At 43.4% G+C, this 14,357-nt stretch overlaps 1 protein-coding gene across 10 annotated transcripts in view; it reads left to right on the top strand.

Annotated features, from left to right (window-relative positions):
- Nucleotides 1–14,357, top strand: part of Cramp1 (cramped chromatin regulator homolog 1) — a 53,745-nt gene that overhangs the window by 5,661 nt on the left and 33,727 nt on the right. For all 10 annotated transcript variants that reach the window (XM_031352134.1, XM_031352132.1, XM_031352136.1 and 7 more), the window contains exons 3-4: nucleotides 7,213–7,406; nucleotides 12,438–12,591. In XM_031352134.1, coding sequence (XP_031207994.1) covers nucleotides 7,213–7,406; nucleotides 12,438–12,591 — 348 coding nt within the window. The remainder of the gene's footprint in view (nucleotides 1–7,212; nucleotides 7,407–12,437; nucleotides 12,592–14,357) is intronic.

Genomic DNA, 14,357 nt, shown 5'->3' with positions numbered 1-14,357 from the left:
TAGAAAAAAGAAAAACAAATTGCTAGGTGTGGTGGCATACCCTTTAATTCCAGCACTTGAGAGACAGAGGCAGGCAAATCTCTCTGAGTTGAAGGGCAACCTGGTCTACAAAGCAAGTTCTAGGACAGCCAAGGGTATACAACAAAACCCTGTCTGGGTTTTAAGAAAAAAAAAAGGCAAACATATAAAAAGACTCTTGTATTGCTTCCAGCCACACCCTCTGTGACATCCATTACAATAGAAGACACCTGAACATGTGATTCCTACTTCTGACAAAGACTCCATCTGTTTGTGCTGTGTCTGAAGGTAGCAGACCCTAAGGCAGAAAGGAAACTATCAAGATTGTAATTGTATATAATTTTGTTCTTGAGACTGGAGTTCAGTCTAGCTCAGACTGGCTTTGAATTCACAAGTGGATTGCTGCTGCAGGCTCTTATGTGTAGATACATTACTCCAAGGTTCAGATGACTTTATAAAGTTCAAGGATGTTGGTAAGTAGGAAAGGTAACCCCAGCTACTAAGTTGAAAGCTCAGAATATAGCTCTTGACTGGCCTGGAACTCAGCCCCAGCCTCTGCCTGGGGTGCGGGGTTAGAAGCATTCACCACCACACCTAGTTCAGTTCCTTTTAATGTTGGAATGAATACTTTCCATAGTGTCTACCTTGGTAGGTAAGACTGACTGCCTTTTGCTAGTAAAGAATATTTTAACATCTTTTATTTTTTTATTTTTTGGTTTTTCGAGATAGGGTTTTTCTGTATAGCCCTGGCTGTCCTGGAACTCACTCTGTAGACCAGGCTGGCCTCGAACTCAGAAATCCACCTGCCTCTGCCTCTCAAGTCCTGGGATTAAAGGCATGCCCCACCCCTACCTGGCTTAACATCTTGATATTTGAAACCTTATTTTGGATTGGTCAGAAATTATTTCAGATAGCAAAGTCATAAATTGAAAATTGCTATATATGGTATATAGAAGTCTTTTGTTAGGTTGAATAATGATGATCTTATCACTAAAGAACAATGTAAAAACTGCCTAGAATAGAACATATTTCCAATAGTTTGTACTTCTATGGAGATAAAAGGTATTGGCTATAGAAGACAATGAGGAAATCCCTGTGGTATTCCACGAGGAGGTCCTATGTTTTTATAGAGGCAGTGGGATTTTAGTTGTGATTTCTTTATTTGTGGGAGGGATGGGAGAACCTTTGTGGTGTGACACTGAGCCTTGCAGGTATGAGAACAGGAGACTCAGTGGAAGGAAAGGGAATCTTGTTGAGGGATAAGATTCGAGGATCCAAGTCACCTTCAGAGTATAAGGGAGGGCATTTTAGACTATGATCACCTTGGAAGAGTCTCACAGAACAGTTGGTGTGTACAAATGGCATCTTTGGGGACTAGTTGAATGACCAGAATTGGGAGGGATCTTCCTTAGTTTATTGAACACCTGCCATATTGATCAGGTAGCAGCTTTGGATGTTAATGATGACAGTGCTGGGTGTGTGGTAGGTGTTTGGGTTCATCCATTGAGATTGCAGTCCTTGAGTGCTGGCTTGCTTATGAAGAATTCCTCCTATGTGACCTTGGTAGAGATGGTCTCTCTCAGATACCTTTGGGACTCTACAGACAAAGCTGTGTGAGCCAGCTTCTGACATGAATGTCCTATGCCAGCAGAGACACAGAATCTGAGGTTCCCTTCATGAACTCTTGCCTTTTGCCATACCTGTGTATCCTGTAAACTGTGGTGGCCTTCTTGGGCCTTGATGGTGTGTGCCATCCTTGAAATGTCTCTGTCCTAATGTGCTAAAAACTCAGGCCATAGGGATGCCTTTTTGTGCAGTAATCAAGAGTGGACAAGCTTGGAGTTGGTTTACAAACACCTTTCTTAGAAAAGGCTAAATGAACAGGAGGCTGGGAATCTCTAGGATAAAATCACTGCATCTTTTGACTTAGTTGTTTGCCTGCTATTCTGGATTTAAATGTACCTAGTTCTTAGAAGGAAGCTCACAAACCACAGAGAGAAACAGACAGTCAAGACAGTGAGTTAATGTTCGTTTAAATTATGGCAGATTTTTAATGGTATCCTCTGAAGTTACCACACTGTTCTTGTTCTCTCTCTCCCCCTCCCTCCATCCCTGCCTCCCTTCTCTTCCTCTTCTTTTCCCTCCTCTTCTCTATTCTCTCCCTAACTTTTTCTCCGTCTCTTGGTGATTGAACCTAGGGCCCCACCAATGAACTATATCCCTAAACCCCATCATGAAGTTTATAAAAATGTATTTTTAAGAATTAGAAATCGGGGGCTGGAGAGATGGCTCAGTGGTTAAGAGCACTGACTGCTCTTCCAGAGGTCCTGAGTTCAATTCCCAGCAGCCACATGATGGCTCACAACATCTGTAATGGGATCTGATGCCCTCTTCTGGTATGTCTGAAGATAGCAACGGTGTACTCACATACATAAAATAAATAAATAAATCTTACCAAAAATAAAAAATAAAAAAGAATTAGAAATTGGGGCTGGAGCGATTTCTGGCTGGCTCAGCAGTTAAGAGCACTGACTGCTTTTCCAGAGGTCCTGAGTTCAATTCCCAGCAACCACATGGTGGCTCACAACCATCTGTAATGGGATCTGATGCACTCTTCTGGTATGTCTGAAGACAGTGACAGTGTACTCATATACATAAAATAAATAAGTAACTCTTAAAAAAAGAAACAGAAATCTTTCAGAGTTGTAATTCATGAGCCACGTGGATTGACATTTCTTTATCTTTCACAAACTGAGAGAAAGACCACAAGGTCAAGTTTCAAGTTTTGTCCTTCCAGAATCCTGATTTTTGTAGCCTGCTGTCATATGGTGCTTTGGTCAGGGAGGGTAGTAACTCGAGAGGTGGGCAGAAGAAGCTTGGGTTTACAATGGGAGAGTTGGAGCACTTGGTTTTCCCTGCCTGGTGCCCTTGGGGTGTTCATACTTTTGTAGCTCAGTTTCTCCTCTTCTAAAATAGGTTTTGGATCTGGTCTAGGTACTAGTGTTCTTTCTCTGAAACTTTTGAGCTCTACTTATTATAAAGGCAGAATTGAGCCATGCTTGTGTGTGTGTTTTAAAGTTGAAGTCATATTCTGTTATTCCCAGGTTTGCTGTGTACTGAGCAGCCATGTAGCCGTGAGGAGTTACTCTGTTTTTTCAGGATTCCTGATTGATAGCCAGAGTGACTTTTGATCTTTTTAGATGATATCAGAGCAACAGGGAAGGGAAACCATGGCCATACATGCTCTAGAGACTCCTATAGGGATGGCAAGCTGTGTGAGTAGAGAGGAAAATGTTGGAATTGGTAGGGCACAGCTGACCTGGTAGCACTAAGGTATCTGGTGGACTGAGGTACTGATGTTGGCTAGAGACATAGTAGGTGTGGTGGGAGAGGCTCTCCAGATCCTGAGGTGTGCTTTTGTGGAGACTAAGGCATAGAAGGCAAAAACTAAGCCAGTGTTCAGTGTCAGCCTCTTGTCTGCCTCCACTGCTCCTGAGCTGTCACTGAGCTTCTATTGTATAAACCTTGGTGCCAAGCTTAGGCTTGGGAGAGCAGGAACCTGTCCTTGCTTTTAGGGGACTCTGCACTGGGGAGTCTGTTTGTGTATACCATCAAATCCCTTCAAGTTTCGGAGGCACTGATTTTTATCATTCATACCGTTTAGCAAAGCCCTCTGTGCTTGGAGCCTTGTCCTTCTCACACACCTCCGCACCTATGGAGCCTTGTCCTTCTCGCACCTTCGCACCTATGGAGCCTTGGCCCCTGTATCCTGGGGAAGCGTCCAGGCCTACTGGTATTCCCTGAAGTCATCTCATTGCCTTTTTAGCTTTTGCTTCAGCTGTTTTCCTGCTCACCTTGATCACTTTCTGTTTTCCTGAGTGTTTTTCTGGACTGAACTGCAGGGTTCCTGACTCTGCTTCCTATTTTTATGCTTTCTGTTTTCACCTGAAATTTTGGAGGGAGACTAGATGTCAGTGTTCTTTCTCCAAAGCTTTTGAATTCTAGAATGCTGCATAGTAAATGCTAGGAATGGTTGCATGGAGTGATTTACTGTTGCACTTGAATGTCCAGGTTGTTTCAATTTCCCTCCTGAGGTTATATAGTACTTCTGAAATCACAAAGAGGGGCCAGGTATCTCAGAGCAAATGACAGGCCCTTGGACAGTGGCTGCTGCTCTGAGGAGTCACTTGCTGCCTCAGCCCTTTTCTCTGACGTAACTTTGTGCCTAGGATGAGAATTTGGGCTACTCTGTCCCAAAGGTTCCTTCTCCCTTGAATTGACGTTAATTCAGTTCTCCTTTACACGTCACTCTCCTTGTCCAGGTCACAGTGAGACAGTGAAATCTCATGACATTTGTCAGACACTTGGCTTCTGGGATTTAGAGGCTGTGTCTTTATGTTTGAGCATGCTAGTGCCAACATGGGCTAACAGGAGTTAACCTGAGTGGTCGCAGAAGAGCGGGCTGTCTGGTGGGCTGGCTGTCTGGTGGGCTGGCTGGCGTGCTGTTTCTGGGGAGAAGAGAGCTTGTGTTTCTTGGGAAACTAGAGGGAGCTCTGAAGTCCTCCATTGTGGGCATAGAGGTGGAGAGCCAGCACTTCCTAAACAGCAGAGTGTGAAGAACTATGAGTTCCTGGGAACCAGACATTCTGGTGTTTGAGAATTGTGAGTCCTGCAAGGAAGTACCTCCTGTCTCCTGTAAGCGCTTTCATAGCCTGCCTGCTGCAAATGCCTGAGAAACCCCATGTTTGTTGTGCTGGAGGGAAGGACAGTCTGGAGGTGTGCACAGCCCTTCCTTGGCCTGCTGTAGCATTGCTGGGTAGATGCAGTCTGCAGTCTGTTTTCACTTTGTTTCTGTGTTCAGAGCAGTAAATACAGCACTGACTGGTCTAGCAATTTCCACACTGAGTAAAATGTTTTGCACTGTATAGGAAGGTGACCATGAGCCATGTGAGGTCTTTAACTGTTGGAAATGTGGCTAGTCAGATTAAAGAACCTGCCTTTCTTAGTATGTTTTGTTATTTAATTTGTGTTGTTTATTTTGTGAGGCAGGGTCACTATACTACCCTTGGCTAGTCTAGGACTCACCTACATAGACTAGGCAGGCCTGAAACTCATAGAGATCTACCTGCCTTCTGAGTGCTGGGGTTAAAGGTGTGTGCCACCATATTTTTATTCTTAGTTAATGCTTAAATACCCTTATATGGTGATTGTTTGGTGACCGGACAGTTTGGCTCTGCTGAGCCATGGACTTCTATAAGTCTGATAGCATTGTCTCTTGAAGTTAATCCACACACATCTGAAGGATGTAGCTGGCTAGCTAAGACGTTTCCTGTATGTGTGTGAATGTATTTCCAGATATTCAAATATGGCTGCTCTTTGGTTCATGATGGGGTTACCTCCTAATAAACTCACAATAGCATGTAGACTATGCTAAGCTGAGCATTCTTAATAAACCTAGTCTGTGGCTAGAGAGATGGCTTAGCAGTTACAGTTTATTCAGAGAACCTGAATTCGGTCGCAACACCCATATCAGGCAGCTCACAACCACCTGTAAGTCCAGCTCCATGGAATCTGGTGCCCTCCCCTGGCCCCCAATGGGCACTCTCTCACATTCCCACACTCATAGATAGACACAACATGCACACACAGAATTAAAAGAATATTATAAAAATATATATATAAAAGGCTATCAAAGCTGAGTTGTACAGTACCATAAAGAATGATTTCTTTTTCCTCTTGATCTTGTTATTGCCTAGATATAGCAGCTTGATGCCGTTGCCCAGCATGTAGAGACTATCATATCGGGCATTGAAGAGGCTGAGGAAAGACTGAGGTCCCAAGGATGCTCTCACACCTTACCATCACCCTCAGTTACTATATGTACTGACACAGACTATAGCATATACTGAGGCAGACAAAGCTGCTGCAGGGACAGTCATTCTCTACTTCCTCTACTCTTGGCCCCTGCTTGCAGCTCTTATATGTGTTCTAACAAAGGTAGCCAGAGAGTCTTGTCAAGGGTTTGTGGATTAATGGGCTTCTAATTTTTAATTTTTCATCTTTCATACTCTTCTAGAAGCTGTTTCTTTGAAAACTCTGCAGTGAAGGGAGACTCTAGGGAAGGAGTAGCCCCAAGTTTATCCAGGAAGATCCTCACCAGGCTGACTAGAAACTGAATCTCAGCTGGAAAGGCCTATGGCATCTCATTAGGAAAACATTTTCACAGTTTTCTGATCCATATATGGTACAAAGGCCTGTACCTAGTACTATGGAGACTGAAGCAGGATGATTGCCATGAGTTCAAAGCAAGCCTGGGTTATAAAAAAAAAAAAATTGTGTTGTATGGTGTTTGCTGTTTAAAGAATTTTTATGATCTGTCTGCCTTACAAGATTGTTCCAGGCTTGGAAGGTGTCTTGGCATTCTGTGGTTCTGCAATCTTACAAAAGGAGACTACAAGTTAACATAAGAGTGCTGTGAATTCCTGTTCCCCACAGCAAGAGGAAACTCAACTGGCAGAACACTAGGCTTGGGCCTAAATTCTTAATCTCTGGCTTTGTTTTTGACTCTAGGGCCCCTTACATTTTATTGTGCAGCCCTGTTGGCAATGGATTTGGAAAGATGTTGCTAAAAATCAGGGACTGATATTCCAGGAGAACTTTTAAGGGTGATGGTATTTTAGGACCCCAGAGATAATGTTGCAAGGCCCTGTGTTCATACTTCTATTACTGGAGAAGAAAAAAAAAAGAGAGAAAGGGATCTTCAGACTATATAGCACTTTAAACATTAAATGGTCTGTATTCTGAAATACCAACACTATGTACATTGTCACTTGAAATTCAGTTTATTCAAAAACGTGGTAAGAGTATCTCAAACTAAAAAATACATTTGAGCAAGAGTCAGCATAAAATGTGATTTGTGGCTTTGTGGAAGGGGCAGGGATTAGACTCTGAGTATGGACAAAATACTAGATTCACTGTGTCGTTAAACAATCCACACAGGCTCTCTCCTTACTGTACAAACATTTTAGAGTCATCTGATCAGCTCTGGCTTCTGATCAGGACCCAGTGGCTTTTGAGTGCTGCGTCGCTGGCATCACCTGTAAAAGCTGGAGTTGGGTGTGGCAGCGAGCCCTTGGTGCCTCTCTGTATTCTCTGCTTCCTGAACATGTTATTGTACAGTCCTTTCTCTCCAAGGAAGTGACGGTGGCGCATCATCTTCTGGAAACGTGTCTGGGGTTACCCCTGCCACCCCTGCAGGAGGCTCGCGCTCCTCCTCCCGGAACATAGGATCTTCAGGGCCTGAGAAAGAAGAAGGAAAGAAGGTCCGGAGGCAGTGGGAGTCGTGGAGCACGGAGGACAAGAACACCTTCTTCGAGGGACTATATGAGGTGAGTTGTAGACATGGGTCAGGACCCCCCAGTGGTCTTCCTCCTGAGTGCTCACTGTGAAGTGGGCAGATTCTATCAAGGGTCTTAGGAAGTGCCAGGGCAGTAGTCATCTCCTTCCTAGGGCTTCTAGGCCGAATGCTCTTTCCCAAGGCTCTCAGTCATGGTTCATGCATACTTCTTGCCTGGAGTCTGATCCTTCTCAGGGCTTTCCTTTGGCTATATAGCGACTGATTTGGGAAGTGTCCCCAAGTGCAGAAGGACAAGCAGATACCTGGCCCTGTCAGCCTGAGTAGCAGCTAAGTCCCAGAAGATGTTACAACTTACTTAGAATAAAATGTCAAATTCTGTCAGAATAGAAAAGCCACTTCCCAGATCCACTGCTGTTGTGGCTGTGCCCTGCCAGCTGCCTCCACTTCGAAGTTTGCTTCTCATAGCCTTGTAGTTTGTGAACATACTTTTATTAACGTCAAATGTGTTTGCCATGGTGCTTACTTATATTTTTTAAGGACTTTCCTATTTTAATTTTATATGTGGGTGTATTCATACTACATGTATGTAGTACCCTCAGAGGACAGAAGATGCCAAATACCATTGAACTACAATCACAGATGGGGGAGTTGCTATGGAGGTGATGAGAATTGACTTGAGTTTTCTGGAAGAACAGTCAATGGTCTTAATCACTGAGCCCTTTTACCATTTAAAACAACAACAAAAAAAATGGCTATAAATGTGCTTCTTTGGATGTAGACAGATGGACCTCTATACATCTTGTCTGTTTTGTATAAAGGAGAAATTTAACTGGAGTACAGCCATGCCCGTTCCTTCATGTGCTATTTGGGTTGATTATTGAGCCAGTAACAGAGTTGAGTGGTTGCAGTAGATGTGTCCCTTGTGCATTTGTCTGCGTGTCTGTGTCTGCATGTCTGTGTGTGTCCATCTGTCCCCAGGGTCTTATGCAAAGCATGCATGCTCAATAAGGAATTTACTATCAGCCTGATTTCCATTCTTGCTTTTTGTTTTTGTTTTGTTTTGTTTTGTTTTAATTCCTTGTAGACTCTGTCATTGTGAATAGCACTGTAGTGAACACCTTCATTCAAGCTCCTCATTTTAGATGCCTTCTTTGTCGTGTTGACTTAATCAGCGAACCTTGTCCTCTTAATAGTTAACTCACGGGTGTGATAGAAGCACCTTGCCAAGCCTTAGAAGGATAAGCTCACACAAGAATGAAGCCCAGGAATTTAAATCATATAGTGTTTACAGAAGATTGGAAGGGAGACACTTCTAATGGGCTGAAGACCTGGCTTTATTATATTCCTGTGGCTGGTATTTCTGCCTGGTGTGGGTGATAGGGCTAAGTTCTGCCCATCCCAGGGGAGTGTCACTGACATGTTCATGTGACTTGATAGCCATAGAAAGAGTGAAATAAGTGCATACAAGATTTGTTAGGGTCGTTGCAAAAATCATCCAAACAAATGTGAAAAGGGCTCTCTCTCTTACTCTTTTCAGAGTTTTAATAAAACAAGGCTCCATCTGTATAGATTATATCTTCCAATTATGCTTTTTAAAGCCATTAGGTATAATAGACTTGTAATTCCTGCTGGGCTGTAAGAGTGTGCACCTGTTAGTGAATCTTAGCCTAATCTGTAACTACTATGGTGTTTTCCTTTCTTCCTGGAGCTTGGCTCTCCAGCTGCTGTGAGGGGGTGTGAGATCCACATCTCATAAGCTCTAGGACTGGGCTTCTTGTGAAGACCATCCTCTGCCATCTTCTCCAACTGGACTAGCCTTCTTATTCCCACCAACCAGGCATGTGGTTTTAGATCTCCTAAATCTTTGATTAGTAATAATGTTATTAATGCTTTCTGTGATTTGATACACAGAGAGGGAGAGAGGGCAAGAGCTTTACTGTAGTTTGGTTGCTGTTGCTCTAATAAACACCATCATCAAAAACAACTTGGGTGGAAAGGATTTATTTTATCTTAAAATTGCCAGGTCCCAAACTATCACTGAGGCTTCGAAGCCAGGACAGGAACTCAGGCAGAAACCTGGAAGCAGAAACCATAGAGGGATGCTACTTACTGACTTACTTCCCATGGCTTGCTCAGCTAACTTTTTTTATACAGCTCAGGACAGTATGCTCAGGTGGTACTGCCCATGGTAGGCTGGGCCCTTCCATGTCAATCATTTCTCAAGAAAATACCACACAGACAAAGCCACTGGCCAATGCAATGGAGGTCATTTCTCATTTGAGGATCCCTCTTCTCAGATGACTATAGTTGGGATCAAGTTGACAAAAAATAACCAGAGGAAGAGTGAGGGGATTCACACCTCATTTGGAGTCTGAGTGAAAGACCCTGATGAGGCCTTGGCCGATGTTTGACCGATGCTGGGTGGATATGGGAAGCTAAAGTCTCCAGCAGTGGCATTAGTGGTAGCTAAGCATTCTACTTGTAATTCCCTGCTCTGAGAATTATTTCCGTAATGTTTATCAACATATTTGTGTGTGTGTACATGTATGCATGCATAGGCATATGTAAGTATGCATAAGGATGATGGGAATAAAGCCTTTGTGCATACTGGGCTTGGTATTCTCCCACTAAAGAGATTTGCACTTGCTCAGAGAACCTAGTCTGGCTTCTTTCCCACCATTGAAAAGTGCGTACCAACACTCTTGGCTCAGAGGGTGCAGACGGCTGGCCAGATGCAGAGACTCTGCAGCTGTCTTTGTCTCAGGCCCCAGTCTATCTCTTCTTTCTTGCTTAAGATACCCATATCTCCAGCTCTGCTAGGTACAGTTTTGGGCCTGAACTCAGATTGGTTTTTTTTCAGGTGATGGCCTATCTAGATCTCACCCTATGCTAGTAGTGAGTTCTAGTCTCACTGCTAAAGAGAGCCAAGGTGGTCAGGTGGATGTGCCCTGAGTAGATGACACCTTAGGCCTTGGCTAAGTCCTTTCTCTTGGTTTCAGTGGAGTTTCTGTGTAATATAAAACTCACAACTGTGCTTCCATTATATTTGCTTTCCACCTGTGTGGTTATTCTCTAAGAATCATTCTTTTAGCCATACTATTGTAATTCATTGCATTGAGAACTGCTGTGAAAGCCTGTTCCTGATGTGCATCTCAAAGTACCCAACCCATCTCCTGCACATGCATAGGCATCAGGGATATCTCTGGCTTTTGCTGTGTAAATACTATGAGTTTTCATCACTTAGATATTGAGTCTTTCTCTTCCAGCTTTGCTCAATTTTTGTTGTTCTTGATCCATTTACCATGTTCATAATGATGTTTAGAACACCTGTGGTTCTAGAAATGCAAGTTGACTGTAGGGCGCATATTCACATCCCACAGACCATATAGTTTGAGAATATAGGTGGTGTCATAAATGAGGCAGGCAGACCTCATAGCAGGTAGCTTGTCTATATCTGTTTCTGTTGAAGTTAACAGCTGCTGAGGAGATAGCCGCCCAGCCTGACACAGAATCAAGACCCAGCTGTACCTTTCCATGATTGTGGTTTTCTGCTTTTTATGAGACTTGGTCTTAGTCTGTTTCTAGGCTGACCTCTATCTCCCCATCCACCTGGCTTAGCCTTGAGTTTCTGCTTCCTGTCAAGTATTTTAAAGCCGTGAGTAATTTTTAAATTAAAATAATTTAACTTTTCATTTTGAAACAATTTCAGACTTTAAAAATGTTTTAAGAGGCCAGTGAGGTGGCTCAGCATGTAGAGATTTTTGTCATCAAGCCTGACCCAGATCTCCAGGACCCACATAGCAAAAGAAGAAGACTAATGACCATGAGTCCTAGCTGATCTCCACATTGTACTGTGGTACATGCACTCATATGTGCTCATACATATACACATACAAAAAAAAATTCCCCAGCAGTGGTTGGTCTGGACCACTGTTTTCAGGTGGTGCCTTCCAGGTCCTTCTGAGTATTGAGACAGCAGATAGCACCTCTTCCATCATTCTTCCTTACAATAGTTTAAACAACCCGGCTGCTGCTTGCCTGGCCCAGCAGTCACTGTGGAATTTGTCTAGTGACTGTCTTGTTCCCATTGCTCTATGACTGAGGGTTACAGAACCCTTTTAGAGAAGAGTGTTTCCTTCTCTCCCTAGTGTTTCCCATATGTTATGTACATATAGACTCATGAAGGCTACTTTATTATGTGGATCATAATCCATTTGCATCACTGATTTGTGCCCCCATGATCTAGGTACAAATTAAAACCAATTTGTATAAGGTCTCATTTTGGGCAACTCCAATTATTCCATGCTTATCTGACAAACACCTTGCAGCCCTGGAATTAGCCAGAAAGAACATTAGACTTCTTTATGAAAATAGACAGACAGGTATGGTGGCACATGCCTTTAATCCCAGCATGGGATGCCAGCCTGCTTTACAGAGGGAGTTCCAGGACAGCCAGGGCTACACAAGAAACTCTGTCTTGGAAAACTTTGAATAAATGAAAGAAAAGTTATATTGGGGTTCCAGGCTGCTATTGGCACAGGGTGCTTTCAGTGCTTATAACTAGCTCTCTTTTTTAAGACCACCGAATAGCTGGTTCTCTGTATCATCAACACAGGAGCACACGTTCCATCCTCAAATTCCAGTGGCACCCAGATTTTGCAGGTGGTCTTCTAGGAAGGGTTGGTCCTTAAGTTACGGTCAGAATGCTTCTGTTTGGTTCTATTTCCAAGGGTGTGTATGCGCCTCTTCTCTTTGATCACACTTTCCGTGATCAAATCATCAGGTAGTTTTGAAGAGTGACCCTTCTTTTACTGTAAGATGGTTTGTGGTGATAGCTTGAGCTCTCTACCATAGAATCCTCCTGTAATCTCCTTCATGGTCCCCTAAGGGCCACCCCATACTGTTTGTTCCAAGGATAAGTTTCATGCTTTTCTGCTTTGACACTTAGTTTGATTTATGCTGTGTGTAGCTGGTCCCTTTTTGACTTTGATGATGCTTACATTATACCAAAAAGTTGTTTTATTTTCACTGCCATGCTTTTATTATGGACTTTGTTTTCTAGCATGGAAAAGACTTTGAAGCCATTCAGAACAACATTGCTCTAAAGTACAAGAAGAAGGGCAAGCCTGCAAGCATGGTGAAGAACAAAGAGCAGGTCCGGCATTTCTACTACCGCACCTGGCACAAGATTACCAAATACATTGACTTTGACAATGGTGAGTGATACATAGACCCTAGAAGACCACCAGGCAAAGTTGGTTCTTTTCGGGCAAACACCATTGCCCATTCTGTGTGACCCCCATATTCACCTGGCTGCTTACTGTGGGATTTATATCCTAGTGCTTTGGTTGGGGGCATTTCCAGAACCCATTGGTTAAATTTAATTGTGAGGAAGCTGCCCCATCTGTGTAAGTAACCTGATTACTGTTTGAGCTGTGCGTTCTCTGTTTGAGTGTATTTCTGTTGGGTGACAGGCATTTCCTGGGAAGCATAACACACAAGCATCTACTTGCTCTAGAGAGTGGGGAGCCTATGACAGACGAAAGCACCAGTACCACCAAACTCCAGTCTGGTGGGCCAGTGCTATTTTGGAGGGCTACTTACAGGAGCAGAAATCACTCAAAGTTTTGTCCCCCAAGCCCACCCAGGAGGTGTAACAGCTCACCAGAACAGGAAATCTAGTGCACATTGCATGTCCTTTTGAGTATGTCCTGCTCAAAAGATTTGGAAACTGTTCTTCCATGGTGGCTCTGTGGTCTCTGCTTCTTGCTTTCTTTATAGTTTGACTTGTCTGAGAGCAACTCTTAGTCTGTACTGCTTACTCACATACTCTTGCAGAAGGAATCTAGCCTAGGAAATCTGGTCAATTTCAGGTACTTGCTCGAGCTATTTTGAGTTGTTTACTTCCTTTCTTAATGGAGCTTCCCTGCAGGAAGTATTTTACCTCCTCCTAGAACATCCTGTTTTAAACATGCTGTCCTAGACTCTGGTTGTCCACTTTCTCTTGACATTCTGTGTCTCAAAGTTTCCCAACAAGGCAGAGGAAGATTTTTACCTGGGAGGAAACTGCCTCATAGCAGAAGATTCTAGGGTCCCCTGAGGAGTGTGGGTACTGAGATAAACTGAATTCTGGGTACACAAGAAAGCCTGAATTTTGCTGGTGTCCTGGGGTGGATGCCAGTATTCTGGTCATCTGTTATAGTCAGGATTTACACAGTCCAGTTTATCTTAGAGAGGCTACTAGATTGTCTTTAAATGTTAGTCTAGTTTCTGGCTAAAAGCACCCTTGGTTGACCACTTTCTCAGAGATAGTACCTCTTCAATCCATAGTCTAATCAACTGTTCTTCCCTGTAAACCCTAGGTTTACAGGGAACCTACCTCCTTCCATGATTCTGGATTCTCTGCACTCATTTGGTCCCAGCTTGCTCCATCCTGCCTTGCATTTCTACAGTTCCTATAGATTTCTACATTTTCTGTAGATTCTTTCTTCTAATACTCTTAATTTTCCAGATAGTGAAGTTTCTGATGTAAGAATCACTGGCATATACCTGTGGCCACATTGCTCTTCCTTCTGACCCCTGCCTGTGCCTTCGGTGGCCTTTGGCGCCCCTGATCTTCACCTTTCTTGTGGTGTTCTCTTTGCCAGGTCATGCTATTTTGGCCCTGATACTGTAGTTTTTTAAAACTACAATGCCTTATCCTCCCCACCCCCTTACAGAGGAACAGAGCTCTGTGGGATCACTCACCCTTCCCCCTCTTGTCTGTTTCTAGAGACCCCTGGGATTAGATTGTCAGTCATCACAGCTTGTGGGTGGGAGAGAAGGGCCATCTCTCAGTTGACTTCTAGGTACCTGTTTGTTAGCTTCTATAATTCATATGATCATCAACATAAGATCTTTCTGCAGACTTGAAGTCAACCCCTTGTTGTTTTTTCCATCACTGATTTGTTTGCATATCTCAGCCCCACTCCAGTCCCTGAGA

This window comes from Mastomys coucha, unplaced genomic scaffold (assembly GCF_008632895.1).
Source record: "Mastomys coucha isolate ucsf_1 unplaced genomic scaffold, UCSF_Mcou_1 pScaffold5, whole genome shotgun sequence".
Lineage (NCBI taxonomy): Eukaryota > Metazoa > Chordata > Mammalia > Rodentia > Muridae > Mastomys > Mastomys coucha.
Note: the sequence above shows the minus strand (reverse complement) of the source record. Positions and strands in the feature narration are given on the sequence as shown.